This window comes from Falco cherrug, chromosome Z, assembly GCF_023634085.1.
Source record: "Falco cherrug isolate bFalChe1 chromosome Z, bFalChe1.pri, whole genome shotgun sequence".
Lineage (NCBI taxonomy): Eukaryota > Metazoa > Chordata > Aves > Falconiformes > Falconidae > Falco > Falco cherrug.
Genome location: NC_073720.1, coordinates 16,559,859 through 16,577,855, shown reverse-complemented (window position 1 = coordinate 16,577,855; position 17,997 = coordinate 16,559,859). Strand labels below are relative to the sequence as shown.

Below are 17,997 nucleotides of genomic sequence, written 5' to 3'. Positions count from 1 at the left end.
CCTGAATTTCAGCATTTAGAAATTCCAAGTGCACTGTGTGAAAGTGTTTCTCATCTCCAAGTTTCTGAACAGTACCTTGAAGATAAACAACCCTTTAAAAAGATTTATTTTCTTTGTGGCATGATGGTAAGCTAGCGAAGGCACGGAAGCATGGAGAGCAAACTTTGGGGGAGAAGTGAAGCTGACTTCTTAAACTTATTTAGCACTGATTCCAAAAAGAAACATAATCTGGATTCAAATTCAAGTGCATGACCAAGCTTCAGAAACAGACCACATCAGAAAAAGTATGCACAGTAATAGTCACTCATTACAAATCGCTTGTGATTTAACAAAATTGTTTATTATACATTATACATAGCTAATAATAGCTATATTTTATAGCTATTTTATATAGCTATTTTATATATTATTATACATAGTTAATTATACATAGCTTAAAAAGCAGTTTCAAACTGGGCTGCAAGAGGTACTGCTTTGCATATGCTTTGTTTTTGAATGAGAGCTACATATTAAGAAATGAAAACATTTTCTCAGTAGTTTGCCTTTAAAAAAAAAAAAAAGTGGTTTTGAGTGCTGGGTTCAAAGTGTAATTATAGCTCTACAGAAAGAAGCAAGACTGGTTTAGCTATGTTCCAGTATCACAAACTGCACATAGCTGCGATTATTATTTTTTTAAATAGAATAATCCATTATGGCATTAAGTGCCAATCTGGTTTGTAATAGAAATTTTAACTTCTCTGTGGGACAGTACTTCCTTGCCATGTTCAGTCTTCCCTTCCTGCTGCACAGAAATTCATTTATAGCTCAAGTTCGCAACTTTCTCTGAATGAATTATGTGCTAATGATCAAGTTTATGCCTGTGGATCCTAGCAGTTGATACTGGGACAGAAAATGACATTCCAGCCAAAAGCCTGGGAAGATCCTGCACTGTTTGTGAATTGCTGATTTGCCACCTCGAGTTCAGCCTACGTGACCTACTTACATAGTTCCTACGCCAAGGGTTCCAACTGTAGCAGTGAGGTTAACAGAAAAAAAAAAAACACCACCAAAAAAACCCAAACAACAACAGTGCAAGATTCATAGGCCAAACATACACATTCAAACTTGCTTCAGGCAGGTATTATGCAGAATAATATTAAAAAGGGTATTGCAAGTAGACCCAGATTGATGCATGGGCTTGGCTGGATGCTGGCCTGCTTTCTGCCTTGCTGAGGAAGCAGCTGTAGGGAGCGGGGAGCTGTACTGAATGCATCTCCCCCCGATGGCATGCTGACCTGAGAAACCCCTACATCCATAGGTAAAGGAGTGATTGTTGCGGCTGGATAAGACCATGGGGTGGCCTGCATAGCAAAGGATCTTGCATTACATGTAACTGCTTTAAGCAGGAATTGGTAATAAATTGACAGTTAACTGTAAACTGTCATCCACTTTAAACAGCTTTGATTAAACTGACCATATTGGGTAGACAGTGAGGGAGACTGTACGTATCTTCCAAAAAGGCAACCGGGCATAATTTTTAAATTGGCCTTTCAGAAACCAGCCTTTCAGGCTGCTCAGCTGGGGCTTCTGCGACCAGGCCTCAGTACGCCGTATCCGTTAGACCTCCTGCCCTACAGACCCTACAGACGCACGAATGTAAAGCGGCAGTCACAGAACTATCCGCCATCCGTCCCGAGGACGCGCTGCAGAGCTTCTCCCTCGTTCCGTCCCCTCAGCCCCCTCGTTCCAGCGATGCCCCTGTGGGGAGGCGGCGAGAGACGGACCCCGGGGCACGGCCGCGGCCGTGGGGGGAGAGGCTGCGGGCAGCCCCGTCCGGCTCCGGACCGCGGCACTCCTGAGGGAACGGTTACACTCAGCGGGGTTTTTTCTACAGTCTAGGTCTTGGTACGGCTTGTTTTCTTTTCTGGAGCGGCAGGGCAAGACCTCGCTGCTTCCAGGGGATAAAAACTACAAAAAACCCCCAAAAGCTAAAGTACAAAGCCAGGCCGCGCACGCCCACCTGCCCGTCCCAGCAAGGCTCCCTCAGCCCCGCCCCACCTGCGGTCCGTCCCCTGCGGCCGCAGGCGCTGCCGGGAAGGGTGGGGCAGAGAGCGCGGGCCCCGCCCCCCAGGCGCCTCGCCCGCCAGGCTTCCCGCCTTGCGCCGCTGCCGACGGCCGGTTCCGCGCCGTGCCGGCCGGCCCCGCGGGACATGGAGCCGGAAAGCCTGATGGTGCTGTACGGGGACGACTCGATGGAGGTGCACTACGCGGGGGGGTCCCGCTTGCTGCTGTCTCCTTGCGGCGGCGAGTACCTCTACGAAGCGGCGCTCCCCGCCGCTGCCCACCCCCTCCAGCCGGCGGAGACCACCCGCCAGCGGGTCGCCTTCGTCGTCAGTGCCCACAGGGTACGTGGCGGGCGGGCGCTGTCACAGGCCGTTTGGGGAGGGGAGGGAGTCCCGTGTGTGCCTCTGCGGGTTCTGTGAAGCGGAGCGTGAGCGGAGCGCCTGGGCTTCCGCCCGGGGGGCAACCGGGCACCGCTGCGGCTGTGCCGCACCCGCCGCCGGCCTGTCAGGGCCACCGGGACCGGGGTGGCTGCTCCTCTGTCAAACCGGGGAGGAGGGGTTCTCACCCTCAGTCCATTATAGAAGAGGATGAAATCAGCTTCACGTTCTAAAGTTTGATTTTGTTCTTCCCACTTCAATAGGAACGACTTCTGCGAGCTCTAGATTTCCGGAACAAGTTTTCTCCTCGCCCGTACTTACCTTCCCGTGTTATACCTCCAGAAAGAAAAAAGGTGAGATTTACACATGTAATGCTCTTGTAAAACAAACTTCGCCAGTGGTCTGGCAGAGCGGCTTTGCTTGACCATACGTGCATGTGCCTGGGTGCAGGCCTGGCAGATGGGCAGAGGTACAGCTTGGCTAATGCAGCTTTTTATGCATATCCTTCATAGCCAAACACTAAAGGGTTTGTTTACTCCTAATAAGACTAAAACCCAGGATTTTCTACGTATGTTAGAATAAGCTGTTTTACATACTGACACTTTTCTGCACCTGAAACCTTTCAGGGAAGACTTGGTGAAGTAGGACGGTGTTTTCTGAGAGGCTGTGGGGTTCAGAATCCCATTGTTTCCCCGCTTGAAGTACCCATGTGAGCCTGTTGCAGGGGCCTGCTGGAGGGCTGAGGCAGTGTCACACTGGGAGTGACTGCTCCAGGTCAGACTGAAGGTCCATCCAGAGACCCCATTTACTATTCCTAGGAGCTTTACACCTCATGAGTGTGTGCATACTGTTGTGGGAGTCTAAAGACAACTGATAAATCAGGGGAGTTTGAAAACTTTTAGACTTAACACTTTATTAGTAACACACTTCATGCTAATGTTTAGTTGCTGAAAACTGTCAGTCAGTATGACTGCCTACTTAACAGCAGTCAGTCCTTAACAGTCATACAGTACATTCACTGCAAGGTACGACAGCACGGTACAATGCTCTGTCATTGACACTAGTGGGTAGCCTTCCACCCTCCCCACACCAGGATCTTGCTCTTCTGGAAGATGGCTGGGTTTCTAGACAGTTTCTAACTTAGAGCTTGCACTGTGACTACCTGCTTCAGGATGTTCAGGGATAACTTTCCCAGGCCACAGCAAAGTGCCTTACCCTGTTGCTTGACTTTTTCTTTTGGCTTCGCTTACCCCTACCCTGCCCCATCTTGGTTTCTCAGCTGCTGCTTTTCTTAAAGCAAAAGCAGTCTTCTGGCTCTTGAGATTGGACTTCCTCAGTAATTTGCTATCTGTTCATTGGTCTGCGGCCTCTTATATATTATATAAAATACAGTGCCTGTATTTTCAAGGCCTTTTTACGATTTCCCACGCTTCAGCATTTATCCAGCTCCATTTCACTCACCATGTTCTTATTACAAGTCAGTATTGAGCCTAACAGGCTAGCCTGGGGCCTTGTATGGTTAGCGTAAGACACGGTGTCCTGGTTTTCACTGGGATAGAGTTAATTTTCTTCTTAGTAGCTGGTGCAGTGCTGGTTTTTGGCTTTGGTGTGCGAACAATGTTGATAGCAAACTGGTGTCTTTGGTGGTTGCTGGGTGGTGGTTTATACTAAGCCAAGGACTTCTCAGTTTATACTAAGCCAAGGACTTCTCAGTTCCTCAGGCCCTGCCAGTGAGAGGGCTGGAGGGGCACAAGAAATGGGAAGGGGGCACAGCCATGTCAGCTGACCCCAAGTGGCCAAAGGGGTGTTCCATACCATGGGACGTCATGCTGGGTATATAACCTGGGGGGGGGTTGGCCAGGGCCAGCTGATCGTTGCTTGGGGACTGGCTGGGCATCAGTCAGCAGGTGGTGATCAGCGCTATTGTGCATTCCTTGTTTTCTTTCCTCCCTTCCCTTTGGATTTCATTCCTCTCCCCCTCTCCTTCCTTTTCATTATAACTATTATTATTATTATTGCTCTCATATTTTATCTCAATTATTGAACTGTTCTTATCTCAACCCTCAAGTGTTACATTCCCCTCTGATTCTCCTCCCCACCCCTCTGGGTGAGGGCTGAGTGAGCGAGTGGCTGAGTGATGCTTGGTTGCCAGCTGGGGTTAAACCCCGACAGTCCTTTTTGGTGCCCGAACAGGCAATGAAGGGTTGAGATAGCAACAGGTCCAACTAGAGCATGTTAGAATGAAATTGGTTTTGGTATTCATTTTGTTGCATCGATAATCATTGGCCACGGTGCTGATTCTTTTGCTCTTGAAGTTGCTGCCCATGGTCTCAGGGTTGCATTGTTTAATTTACTTACAGTATGTGTTCCCTGTTGTGCTGTTTGTTTTCCTTGGGACCTGGGCTAACGTTTCATGTGTTGTACTATGTAGTACTGGTTTATGATATGATGGACTTGCTGGTTGTAAAACTAACTTGGTCTGTGTACTCAAGTGTTGTAGTTGCTCCTAGGCATTGGGTGGCATAAGTGAGCAGAACTGCTCCACACTACATCTGCTTTACACCACTTGCTGTCCTAGTGGAGAATCCTACAACCAGGATGAGAGGGACCCTGCCTCCAGCCAGGTGGACGTCAGGGATAACTGGGCTTACTGGACCGTGTGGATCCGATGGCCTGGCACATCAGACCCACAGGAATGTAAAGCTCCAGTAGATACTGGTGCACAGTGAACTCTAATGCCATCAAACTTTGAAGGGGCAGAACCCATCGGTGTTTCTGGAGTGACAGGGAGATCTCAACAGCTCAGCTGTGTTGGAGGCTGAAATAAGCCTGACTGGGAACGAGTGGCAAGAACATCCCCTTGTGACTGGCCCAGAGGCTCTGCGTATCCCTGGCATAGACTGGTTTAGCAGAGGGTATTTCAAGGAGCCGAAAGGGTATTGGTGGGCTTTTGGTATAGCTGCCTTGGAAGGGGAGGAATGTAAGCAGCATCCGCTTCGCCCGGCCTTTCACAAGACCCGTCTGTGGTGGGGTTACTGAAGGTCGAAGAACAGCAGGTGCCGATGGCTGCTACAAAGGTGCACCGGTGGCAGTACCGCACCAGCCGAGACTCCCTGATTCCCATCCATAAGCTGATTTGCCAGCTGGAGAGCCATGGAGCGGTCAGCAGGACCCGTTCACCCTTTAATAGCCCATATGGCCAGTGTGAAAGCCTAATGGGGAGTGGAGACCAGCAGTGGACTATTGTGGCCTGAATGAAGTCACACTGCTGTTGAGTGCTGCTGTGCCAGACATGCTAGAACTTCAGTATGAACTGGAATCAAGGGTAGCCAAGTGGTATGCAGTCTGTTACTAGCAGTGACAATACTTTTACTGGGCCCACTGGGTACCAAAATGCTTCTACAGTGCTGTATTACTTTGCCTATGATTGAATTCAAAATAACCTGGCACTACAGTTTGCTTAGGGTCTGCTTTGGTCAGACTAACAACAGATCATCATACAGATGTGGATGATGTCTCTAAACAGGTTGACAAGGGGGATCTTGTTAGTGGTGTGGCCTGCTCAAAAGTGCAAATAGCATTCAAAACGCAGGTTAACCATGAATATATTCAGTGCTATAGTTGTATCTCCTGTTTGTTCTTGTTCCTTTCCTAGAATTTTCAAACATTTGATACGCTATTTAAACTGCTGCTGAGCATAGAGTATATTTGCATGGGTTTGTCAACATAACACCAAGATCTTATTCCTGGCTGGTGGTCAGCTCCAAGCCCATCCTTTTATATGTCAAGTTAAGATTGCTTTTCCCAGTTTATATCCCATTAAATTTCTCTGCAGCCTTATTGTCTATTCACTTTATTTTTTTTAGGTACCCTTTGCAATTTTATATGGTAAATTTTCATCTTTAGTGCCCTATATACCTTCAGCAGACTTTCCCACGTTACTAATACACTAGTTCTGCCACGTTTCATTTTTATTGGACTCCAGGCTTTTCCAGTGCTGGGCCAAAGTATGATCAGGGCTGAAACATATCTGATTAAGCTCAGTCAAATGAGACAAAGCTGATTAAATTGAGAGAAAACAAAATTATGAGGAGTGTGGATATTTGTTTGCTAAGGTTTTTAACATCTTATTTGGGAGCATTTGCATTTCTCTGTTTATTTGGAATCTAGTGCTTTAATTGGAGCCTTCAACTGGAAGCAGACTAAGAATATCTTCTGTGTGGAGATCAAGTATAATGACAATACCTCATTATAGGGGAGAACTTTTGCATCTTGCTAGAAAGGCATTCTATCTTAACAGAATGTTTCTAATTTCAGAAGGTGATTAGTGTATTTTTTAAACTATATCTTGTCTGTGGGAAAAACTTTAATCTGGGGTTTGAGGTAGATGCAGTGCTTGTTTGGAGTAACTGGTTGAGAATCATGTGCTTCATTTTTGAAGTAGTAGTAACACAAGGGCCTACGCCATGAAAAAGATTTTTGTTTGTTTTGAACGAAAGTGCTAATTGAAGCAGCAATCTGTACTTGAATATCACAGCAGTGAGATGAGGGTATTCTTTTGAGACTTTCCAAATGTTGTATTGAAAAGTCTAAAATCTTTATTATATGTTAAATTCTTCTTCAGAAATAATGTTTTATCCATATCCTAGCAATAGCTGTGTAACTTAATCTGTGGTGCTGCAGGATTAAGTAAGATTACCCACCTAGATGCAAAAAATTTTCAATAAATTTCCATTGTGGTAATGTCATGGAAGGGTTAAGGTTTAATTTTAAGAATGTAGAAGTAGTCGTGCATCCTAGGTTTGAACAGTTAGTGTTATACTTGTAAGCAATAAATTCGGGTTCTAACAAAGAAGTAGCCCTGGAGGATGAAGGAAAACTGGCCCAAAGCCCGCAATTCCAGTCCAAGAAAGAGGCCAAAATGACCTGGTTTAAGACTATACATGAGGACTGCAAAGGAGAACTCTGGCCAGCTGAATAGAGGAGTGGGCAGATTTGCAGACCCTCAAGACCAGTGAAGACCCCTGCTCTGGACAAGTGAGGGGAAGTGTGAATATTATAATTAGCTTTGGGTAATCTCATGAATATTTGTGTCTTTTCCGGGAAGGTGGTTGAACACGTATACACGTATGGCATAAAACGAGGTACCTGAGAGAAGGAAGCCATGCACATTAGGTGGAGCAATCCCCCGTGCATCCAGCACTGCAGTAAAGAACACCTGTATCTTAACGCTACATGGGTGTTAAGGAGTTTTCTTATTCTTGATTTTGGTGACAATAAGAACACATAAATATATGTTTACATATCATTTTACAGGCTTATTTTATTTTTATAAATAAAGGGAAGGCTTCAGAGCACATGGGGGTTTAATGTACACAAATTTAATGTGGGCTTTCCATGAAGTCTACTGATAACTGATCTGATCAAGATGATTTAGGCTTTCTCTTAAGTGTTTTTTAAGAAGCAGTTGGAAACAGAAATATCTACTGTCTGTGGGGAGTTGTGCCTGGGTAATTGGCTGTCTAGTTTATGAATGCATATTAAATTAAAGCATTATTGCTAGATGGAAGTCTGTTAGAACAGGAGGAAGCAGATATGAAGGTTAGATATTTTGTTTCCTCTTGAATTCCTGTATGCAGATAAATACAGAGTAAAGTTTCTTGTGTACATCACCTTGGAGAAGGGCTGAATTAATTTAAATGTAAAACCTTCATTGTAATTTCTGGGAAGCAGGTCATTTTTATCTTGCTGCACATTCCAATCCTTTTTCTTTTATTAGATTCTTTTCAGTGATATCTTAGAAGTCAGATGGCCTGACCCTGCTACAGCCAATCTGTCAACATGTGTAGACAATGGCAGTGTGAAGATCTCGTCAGTAGATGGTTATGCTCACCTTTACCTGCCAGAACTGCAGCAAGAATTTACAGTGGAGTTCTTATGCAAAGTCAGCCAGTCATCTGCAGCATCCTTACACTCCTTTCAGAAGAACAGCAACTATCGAACTGGAGATCAGTATGGAAAATCAAGGAAAAATCCTGTTGCAGAAATGTCATCGCAACAAACACAGATAGAGAATAAGAATGAACATGGTGGTTCTGAAGGTAAATACAGAGAACCAACCAAACCAAAGGATCAAAAAGACAGAGATGGAGTCCCTTTGTCCAACACAAATTGCTCTTCTGAATACACATGGGTTACACAGCATTGGTCTGTTTCCTCGTACCCGGAAGAATGGAAGTACCCTTTGTCATTGGCGCTCCTGTGCTATAACTTAAATACTCTTAAGAATGTAGTGAAGACATGTGAGAAAAACAACCATACATCTGTAGAAGGTGATGTTTTAATAGACCCTGAAACACTTGGAACAGTTGCTTGTTTGCCTACTGCTTTGCCACTTAGCTGCAAAGCCCCACACCTACACAGGTAATATATACACTATTTACTTTGTAGTTGTTAACATATGTTTTACAAGTCTGCAGTTTGGAAATTCAGCCTTTAGCAAAATAACTGAATTCTAGCTATAAAAAAAAAAAACCAACCAAAAAACACTATCAATTTTTTTTTAAGAACTTTGTGAAACACGAAATTTGTCAAACCAACATTCTTGATCCTACTGCAGTGCATATATAGTAATTAGTCCAGAGAAAAATAAATGTTATTTTCTGACATGCTGTATAAATATGTAAATGAAAAAAAGAATACTGGAAAAAGAACATAGGTTTTGGGTTGGTTTGGCTTTTTGTCATTTTTGACAAGGTAATACTTCTGAATTGGGCCAGTGGCATACGTTCTTGGTCAGCACCACTAAAAATAATCAAAGAAACCTTTGCAGGTTTGAGAAAACTAATTTGGTAACTAATGGGAGTAACTCGGGGATCAGAGGACTCTAAAAATATGTGGCCTCTTTTCCTTTGGATAGGTGTGCACACATCTGTTCTTGGTCCAGAAATGATTACCAGCACTCAACCCCCAGCCCCCACAACCTTTGGACTTACTGAAGCTTTTATTGTATTTTACAGGTGGACTTTCTGTGATTTCTTTCGGAATGAAGGTACTGAAGATTATTCATGCCCTCAGCTAATTCAAATTGTATGGTGCCAGGGTGTTTTGTACAGGTAAGTAGGAGATCATGCGTTTCATCTTCAGAAGACTGTTTGTATAGGAATTAAGCTTTAGGATGAATTGTCTTACTTTGTCCCTTTCTCACTCTTGAGAAATTGTACACAATCATCAGGTAAGAGTTAGACTGCAGTTTGTTCACTGGACTTCTGATTTTCTAGTGCAGTATATTTCAGGTCTGAAAGTGGATATGTCTGAAACAATCTGAAATCACGTTTAAGGCTTTTAAAGAAGTGATCTGATTATCTGATTTCTTAAATGGTTACTGGACAGCTGGAACTCCTGCAGACTTCACTGACAGTTATGGTGCTTTTGTTTCTTTGCAAATTACATTGATCCTTTTGATGATGAAGATTTCATGCTTTAGAAATGTTTGTCTTGGTGACCTACATAATTCACATGTTGCAGGCAGCTAAACTGTGGGGTTTCCTGGCAAATCACCTTGTCCATATGATTTAAAAAAAACCACTTTTTAAAAAAATTGCCCTTTCAATTCTGTTATACAGACTTTGAAAATGCTACAGTTGCTATCAGCATCTAAAAGTCTTTCATAAAAGCATAATCTCTTTTTAAAGCTTTACTCTTTCTGCCGTGTTGTTAACTTTTCTCAGTGTAATTCCTAAATTTTCCTCTCATGTGAACAAAATGTTTAGCAGCTATTTCAGTACTATACCTCATTTCTTTGAGAGTATGGTGAGCAGCCATACTTAGTCTGTTAGTCTCATTTCCAAAGTCCAGGCATGTAACCACAGAATTACAGAATTGTGTCATTAAATGCGTTTTAGGTTCCAAGATACCATATGATCACAAGTAAAAGATATTGATCTTGGTGAAATACACACAACTGCAGTAGAGACAAAACCTTCAGGCTGTTCAGGAATTGTTCAGTCTGTCAGTTCTCTGTATACACTGGGTACAGCTCATCCACTAAGCAGATTGGATTTTTCTTTTTAGAGTGATTATATTTTGTGGTCAGTGGAAAGAGCAGTTCTTGTGAGATGTTTACCTAACACAAAAAAGCTTTTCTTAGCTTGTTTAACTCCCGCTCCTTGTTGCAGCACTCTCCAAACTAGCCGGCTGCAACAAGGACTTTTACCATGACATACCAGCATAGTCTTCATGCCAGTCCCTCTGCTGCATTCTCCTTGTCTGTCCTCCCCCAGGGCGTGTGTTCTCTCTTCTCTCTGCTTCTTCCTTGTCTCTTCCTTGGCTGCCCAACCCCTTAACAGAACCAGCCACAGCTGCACCTTATCTACATCAGCCAGCCCACAGTTCTATATTAGCAATGGTAATAAACCCAGCTTCATTCCTCTACAGCTCCTCATGCACACATGCAAAGAGCCTGGTAATACTAATCCTAATCCTCTCTGTTAAAAGATATTGTACACTCTGCTGTTTGTGAAGCAGTAAAAAGTTTTTTATGTGAGTTCTGTTGAAGATGTGTTTCCGCTTAGTGCTTCCTTCAAGTGTACTAACCTGCTACACATCTTAGTGACACAGCATTTTTAATACTTGTTAAAAATCTTGTTATTTCTCTTAGATTTATCCATGGTAGGAAAAACATCACAGAAATTTACCCTGGTGATGACTCAGTTTTCAGGTCAGAAGGAGCATTTTTGGGAAACTATTTCACACATTATGCAATCCAGAAAGGAACAAAAAAGGTATAAAACTATTATTTTAAAATATGTTCTGTATTCTGTCAAGTTAGCAGTTTTCTTAGCTTTAAGACAATTTGGCTGTGCAGTCTACAGTGAAGTCCCTACATTGGTAATTACTGTAATGACTGAATCCAGCAATCAAATCATACAAAAAATGAGATTATTCCTGCTGTCTCAGAATAGATTTCTGTAAATTGTAGATACAATAAGAGAAATTTTACTCATTGTAACATTTATTTCTCAAGCTCAACTGTACTGCAGTAAGATTCTACAATAACATTTCTCACTAACTTGAAGATAAGTTTAATTATTTTTAATTAACCTAAGTTTAATTATTTTAACTAATATATTGATTAGAGTTTAATCTTTATGTACTTGGAAGTATTTACTTTGTCACTATATGGAGACTTTGCCGCAGACCAGCTGTTCAGTGCTGGAGAAATGGTTTTGCCTCTCTCTGTCTATTAAGTTTCCTCTGAGTAGAGGTCCTGTCAAGTGCTTATGCAGTGCTTTGTATTTTTATAGCAGAATTAAGGGTCAGCTTTGTACCCTTCAAACCTAGCCTTAAACTTGTGGTCAAATGTAGTTACTCAGCAATGAACAGTCTGCTCTCTGATAAGAGAACTTTTTGGTCCATACAAAGCGCATGGAAGCTGTTTCTTCTCACACAAGTAGGCTTAAAGAATACAACTGCATTTTTTGACTTTTCAAGGAGATACTTGTCTGTGTTGTGGGACAAATTTAGATGTGATTATAGTTGCTTTCTGGGAGGTCAGAAATCTAGTGTCTTGCAAGCTCTTAATACTGTTTTCATGCTACAGTAACTAACTCACTCATCTCTCTGCTCTTTACTGCAGAAAGAAGAAAAGATGTATTCAATAAACAGCCTACCTCCTGATGTACCTGGAAATCTGTACTCTATATCCTCTATTATTACTCAAGCAATCAAGTAACTTTACTGTTTTTTCTTTTGTTACATTAATTCCTCTGACTATGAAAGGACAGTAGTTAAAATTACACATAATACTTATGATGACATTAAGTGTAAAAATCAAAGGAATTTGTATTAGCACTGAGGATGTGTATAAACTTACAGAACAAAGATTGCAACTGTTTAGAAGACATAGTGAGTGTGAAATACTTAGTATTTTGTTTGCTTTTTTTTCTCCTCAGAATACTTCAATACTGCTACAAGACTAAACTATCATTAACTCATAATTATTATCTCTGCTGCTGGAAAATGGTATGTAGCTGAAGATTTATAAATCTTTCAGTGTTACGATTATACAGGCTATAGGGAATAGGACCTAATCTCTAGAGGGAAGAATGGTGCATGTATCCTCAAAGACCAGAAGGTAGACATTTGGGAACCAAAAGCATGCAGTGTAAAGGTGTATTTGTGAAGGCAACTGCATGATAGAGAGCTGGCTGTGGTCTGGGAAAACAAGTGAATTGAAAATTTGGGATACAAACAGTTGTAGAGATGTCATGGTTTAACTAAGTACCATGCAGCTGCTTGCTTGCTCCCCACCCCCCCAACAGGATGGGAAAGAGAATTGGGGGAAAAGGTAAAACTTGTGAGGAGAGAGAAGAACAATTTAATAATTGAAATGAAATAAAATAATAGTAATAACAGTAGTAATGGAGAGAAAGGAATAAAATCTGAAAGAAAAAAAAAAAGCCAAAAAAACCCACACTATACAGTTGCTCACCACCTGCTGACCAGTGCCCAGCCAGTCCCCAGGCCGCAAGCTGCAGGCCCTGGGCAACCCCTCAGTTTATATACCAAGCATGATGTCCTATGGTATGGTATATCCCCTTGGCTAGTTCAGGTCAGCTGTCCCGGCTGTGTCCCCTCCCACTTTCTTGTGCCCCTTCTTGCTGGCAGGGCCTGAGAAACTGAGAAGGCTTGACTTGGTATAAATATTATTTAGCAATAACTAAAAACATCTGTATGTTACCAATATTATTATCACACTAATGCCAAAACACAGCACTGTACCAGCTACTGGTAAGAGGATTAACTGTATCCCAGCCAAAACCTGGTAAGTGACTTTTCCTCAGGTTTTTAATGTATTTGTTTGATTCTAGGTACCTGAGACAGATGGAAGAGAAATGTTGCCGGTTTTGCTGTATGAAAAGGTTATTCCCAGCATAGGAATACTTGTGGTGTACTCGGATCATAAAGTCCATGCTGCTTTTTGGGATGGGGTGACCTTGAATATGGTCTGGGATTTCAGCTCTTCCTGTAGTAGGATCCAGGTAACTCATGACTTTGAGGAATTACTATTCTTAAAAGTCCTCATGAAGAAGTGTTACTAAGAAACTAACAAGGAAATGAAACAAAAGTTTTGATGCCTGTAAAATAGAAACTGAAATCTTGTCTGAAAGATTACCAACTCTAAACAGTTGGCTGCTGTTGCTTACTCTTGAGCTACTACAGTAGCCTAAATGAAAGTAGGAACTATCCACAAGCATCACCAGTAATTTACTGCAAACATTCTAACCAGAAATGAAGAGAAAAATATTTTAATGCATAACTGATGCCTAAAGAGGCAAATAAAACTTTATCCTTTCAAGAAGTCACTCACATTGATCAAAGGGAGTCTTTCTTATTGCAAATTACCTATAATTGAGTAGATGCATAGCAAAAAATCACTGAGAAAAGTAAGCTTGTGTATATGGTATTCTGTATGCATTTGTAAATCTACTTAATACAGGACTAAAAAGATAATGTTGATTTTTGCAAAATGGCACTACAGAGAAAATTATGTGAGTGTGGGATTCAAGGTTGTGGACTGCTGAGACTTTTGGCTTCTGTGTCTTTGCTCATTACCCTAAGGTGACGAGACACAAAAAAGATGTTAAGAGTCTGAGAACATCTCTATTACAAGCAATATAGATATGATAGTTAGAGTGTCAAAAGATACAGTGTAACTTCCTGATGTGAGCTAGCTAAAGTCTGTATATTCTGTTATTATAGAAGGAGGAAGAACTGAGAATTCTACAGGTTTGGAAATATTTCTATCCACTTTTAGAAATAATTTGTTCTTTAATAGTACAAAACAAGTGTTGGGGCCATGCCAGGTGTTCTTATTTTTTCCCCCTGCATTTGTCATAGCAGACTATATCAAATTCTGTCCTTAGCAAAACACAGACTTTAAGTGTTCAAAGTGGCATATTCGTAGATAATTAATTCTTAAATTGGTATGTTATACTTGCATTTCTTTTCTTCAGACTGCAGCAGAAAATGAATACTTTTTTTTTCTTCTAAGGTAAATGAAGATGTAGGCTGGTGTAAGTTAACTACTCCTGCAGGGGTACAGCAGCTAATACAAATAAGTCATCCTGGAATCTATGAAAGGTATAATCAATTTAAACAATTTAAAGTAAAACATGAAAGAACTATGTACAAATCCTTTTAGATGAAGAAATGGTATTTACTGCTGGGGGCAGTGGTGTTGTGGGGGTAACCAAACACATAATGGTAAAAGCTTCATCGTACATCTGGCAGAGATTCAGGACCTGTATGACTCAGTACCACTGCATGCTGTCATTCCATTATAATTGTTACAGTAATGTCTTTTTAGAAAAATAACTAGAGCTGCAACTTGGCACTTATATTGGTGGATAAAGAAAAAAAATAATCTTTGTCCTATGTAGAGCTGATACATAGAACTGGATAGAACTTCATCCAATTTTTGCTTTGTTACAGTTACTGACCTCTGCCTCAGGTTATTTTCTCTAATCCGCTTGCTCTAGTTACAGCCTCGTTATGGGAATCACCAGAAGCTTACTGTGCTGTATTTTAGCAAGCAGATAATTCAAAACCAAAAATAAACACTTGTACACTGTGCATTACAAATCATAAAGTTGTGTTATAACTTTCTATAACTGCACAGATTTAAATATGAAGGAGATCCTAGACAAAAAGTGGAATCAAAAATGGCAAGGAAACTTCTCTAAGATTCTAAGAATATAAATATGTATTATATATATATAAATAAAAAACACTGTATTTTTAATGATGGCTTTTTCTTTCAGATCCATTGTATGGATCTATTGCTTTAATGTTCAGGTTTTTGCTTGAATTAGAGTGCATTTCTCGCATAAATAACTATCTTTTTGTGACTTTTCATGTTGACATAGGTACATCAGAACAGCAATAGAATGGTGCAGAAGTCTGAATGAAAGGAATGGGATTCCTGAATATACTGCACACTCTGTAACTGAAGAAAATTGGTATTCATCTTTATCCTAAATAATTGACTACAAATAATGTTGAAAATATAACTCAAAAAGACTATAAACTGTGAATTTTATCAACTGCATTTCCTAAGGGTCAAAAATGAAAATAGTAAGCCCATTTATTTTGTGTAGTTTCATATTTTTCTTTCAGTGTTTTAAACATTTGGTAAGTTGAGTGTTGAGTTCTATTTAAAGCATGTTTCATTGTGCTTCTGCCTGCCTTACTGAAAAATAAGAATTATGGTGACATTGCCAAAGGAGGATTAATGTTATGGAGATGGTATCTTGCAAGGTGAAAAAGAGAAACTAGACTAAGAAATGCATCTTTTAACAGAACAATAAATGACACTTGTATCTCTTGCTAACATATTTGTCCTTTTCAATACATGCTACTAACATCATATATATATATTCTGGTTTTTTAAAATGTGTAAACTGAAATCAATTGCACTTTAACTTGTTACTCAAATTATAGCAGATTCAGTAGCTGATGAAATGAAAACTGTATTTATACATACAGACAGGCATAAAGCAAAGAGACTATTCCTAAAGCAGAGCCCAGATTTTTGGCAACAAAAATGATTGGCAAATGGCAGCCATTGGCTAGTAGTATGAAAGGCAAAAAATAAAGCATTTTTTCATTTGCATTTTGCTTGTCTAATTTTGAGTATTGCTGGAAACAGGAAAACTAAAATCTGAAGTAGAAAATACATTTAAGAACTTTTTACGATACTAATTCATAATCTTTATTTCCTTGGACAGGTCTGCTGATGCTGAGCTCGAAAAAATACGGAGATTTACCTGTATCCTTTTGAAAGCTGTGAAGCTTTTTCACTTTTATGTTCTATTGTTCATCTGTATATTTAAATCTGTATTTTAGATCATCAGAGGCTTTCAGTCCTGTTCTCACCTCCTTTTACTGTTGTACCCACTTCTTAGAATCACCTTTTAAAGCCCTTTTATGTTTTCTTATTTATAGTTTTTATCATTTATCTTGTCCAAACTCTGCATCACAGCACCAGAAACAAAAACAGGGACCAGAGTACAAAACTAAAATAAAAATGAAAAAAAGGTAGCCCTTTAATGGGTATTGCATTAGTTTTGCTAACACTCATCTGCTGATCTGTTCTTGAAAGAGGGATGATGCAGTTGCCTTTGGGCCTGTTGTTGCAGTACAATACCTTTCTGTTTATCAGCTGCATCAGTATTGTTCCTTGGTGTTCAGCCAGCTCAAAAAAGTGTGCTGGGCTGCATGTGCTTAAATCCACTTTGTAACCGTCTTTAAGCCAGTGTTCAATTTTATTGGTATGAAAAGTGCATGCTGTTAAATTGTGCAGCATGACATCATTGTAACCCTTTTTAAAGTAATTTTTGGATAAATTGAAATCTTAGTTAAAGACTTAGTTTAACTTTACTTTTTTAAAAATTTATTTTAAAAATAAAAAAAATTAACTTTTTTTAGTTACCTATTAATGTTGTAGACATTTTAAATAATACACACTTTCTTTTTTAGCTTTATGTAATTACCATGTTATGAAATGTGAGACTTTGTAATGCAGAATGATGAATAGAAGTATGAGGAAGTAATTTTTGGATTAGGAGGAAGAGTTTGGTATTTTTTTCTTAACAAAATAACACTAGTTTTATTGGATAATAGCAATGTTCTGGGAAGGACATCTGCTGCAAAACCCAATCCATCTGGTATTACCATCAGAAAAACAGAAAATGGGAGTGAGCCACAAGAAATAAGAGAAGGGTGTGTCTTGGAGGCTTTGGAAAAAACTTCTAAAGTAATTCAGGATATTGAATCTCTGCTTGCAGCTGCTGGGAAGTGAAGCCTCGTAGTGAAGACTTGCGCTCCGTATCTTTGTAGGAGCTGTGCCAACTGCTTCTGAGGAGGCTTTGAGGTGCAATAGGAATGAAAGCTGCAGGCAGAGTCACCAAGTTGCCAGTATACCACAGCAAACCTGCAAAGTCCTATCAGTTGCCATTGTCATACCACAGCTGTGTGTTGTAGCTAGCCAGAAAGAACAGGTGAGGTAGGAAGAGCACAGCTGTATAAACGCATCAGGGCTGGCCTAACAGTGCTGCTTTTAATATATGAGTGGTCTGTTTTAATAGTTTAAATTTTATAGATTTTGCAAGCAACTTAATTGCTGAAGTGACTAGGGTAAGGATAAGCAGTTATAACTGTAAAAATGTGCTTTTGTTCAGAAGCTTACATGAAGTAGGCCAATATTGGATAAAAAGTTTCCTAGACACTTTCTACTCTACTGTTTTGTGGTAAATAAATACTTAGAAGTATCTTCAGCCCTTTCTCGTGTGTGGTCTGGCAATCGGAGGTGCACCGTATCTTTAGCTATAAAATACCAGCCTTATGTCGTCGGTTTCTGTGTCCGAGCTTTATCTAACCTTGTTGTGAATACCCAAACCCTGCTTTTAGTATTTCTGGACAAATTCCCCCTCAGACCCGAGGTGCCCGCCCCCTGCGCCAGCGCGGCAGCGGGCGGCAGGGCGGACAGGCGCCTCCCACCGCGGCGTGGGGTGGC

At 40.8% G+C, this 17,997-nt stretch overlaps 1 protein-coding gene across 1 annotated transcript; it reads left to right on the top strand.

Moving 5' to 3' along the window:
- The first annotated feature begins 2,111 nt into the window (after positions 1-2,111).
- Positions 2,112-17,758, top strand: CZH5orf34 (chromosome Z C5orf34 homolog). The gene is made up of 12 exons (XM_055699073.1): positions 2,112-2,384; positions 2,684-2,773; positions 8,200-8,843; positions 9,440-9,535; positions 11,080-11,203; positions 12,058-12,149; positions 12,374-12,443; positions 13,292-13,462; positions 14,476-14,564; positions 15,350-15,442; positions 16,211-16,251; positions 17,090-17,758. The coding sequence occupies exons 1-12, from the start codon at positions 2,190-2,192 to the stop codon at positions 17,281-17,283; spliced, it is 1,899 nt and encodes a 632-aa protein (XP_055555048.1). The 5' UTR covers positions 2,112-2,189; the 3' UTR covers positions 17,284-17,758.
- The last annotated feature ends 239 nt before the right edge of the window (positions 17,759-17,997 follow it).

What these genes read in the sequence shown, in the direction of transcription:
- CZH5orf34 (XM_055699073.1), top strand. Translation starts at nt 2,190, where the DNA reads ATGGAGCCGGAAAGCCTGATGGTGCTGTACGGGGACGACTCGATGGAG. An exon ending in TCGTCGTCAGTGCCCACAGG is followed by an intron (nt 2,385 to 2,683) that starts GTACGTGGCGGG and finishes CCACTTCAATAG; the next exon opens with GAACGACTTCTGCGAGCTCT. An exon ending in AAAAATACGGAGATTTACCT is followed by an intron (nt 16,252 to 17,089) that starts GTATCCTTTTGA and finishes AAATAACACTAG; the next exon opens with TTTTATTGGATAATAGCAAT.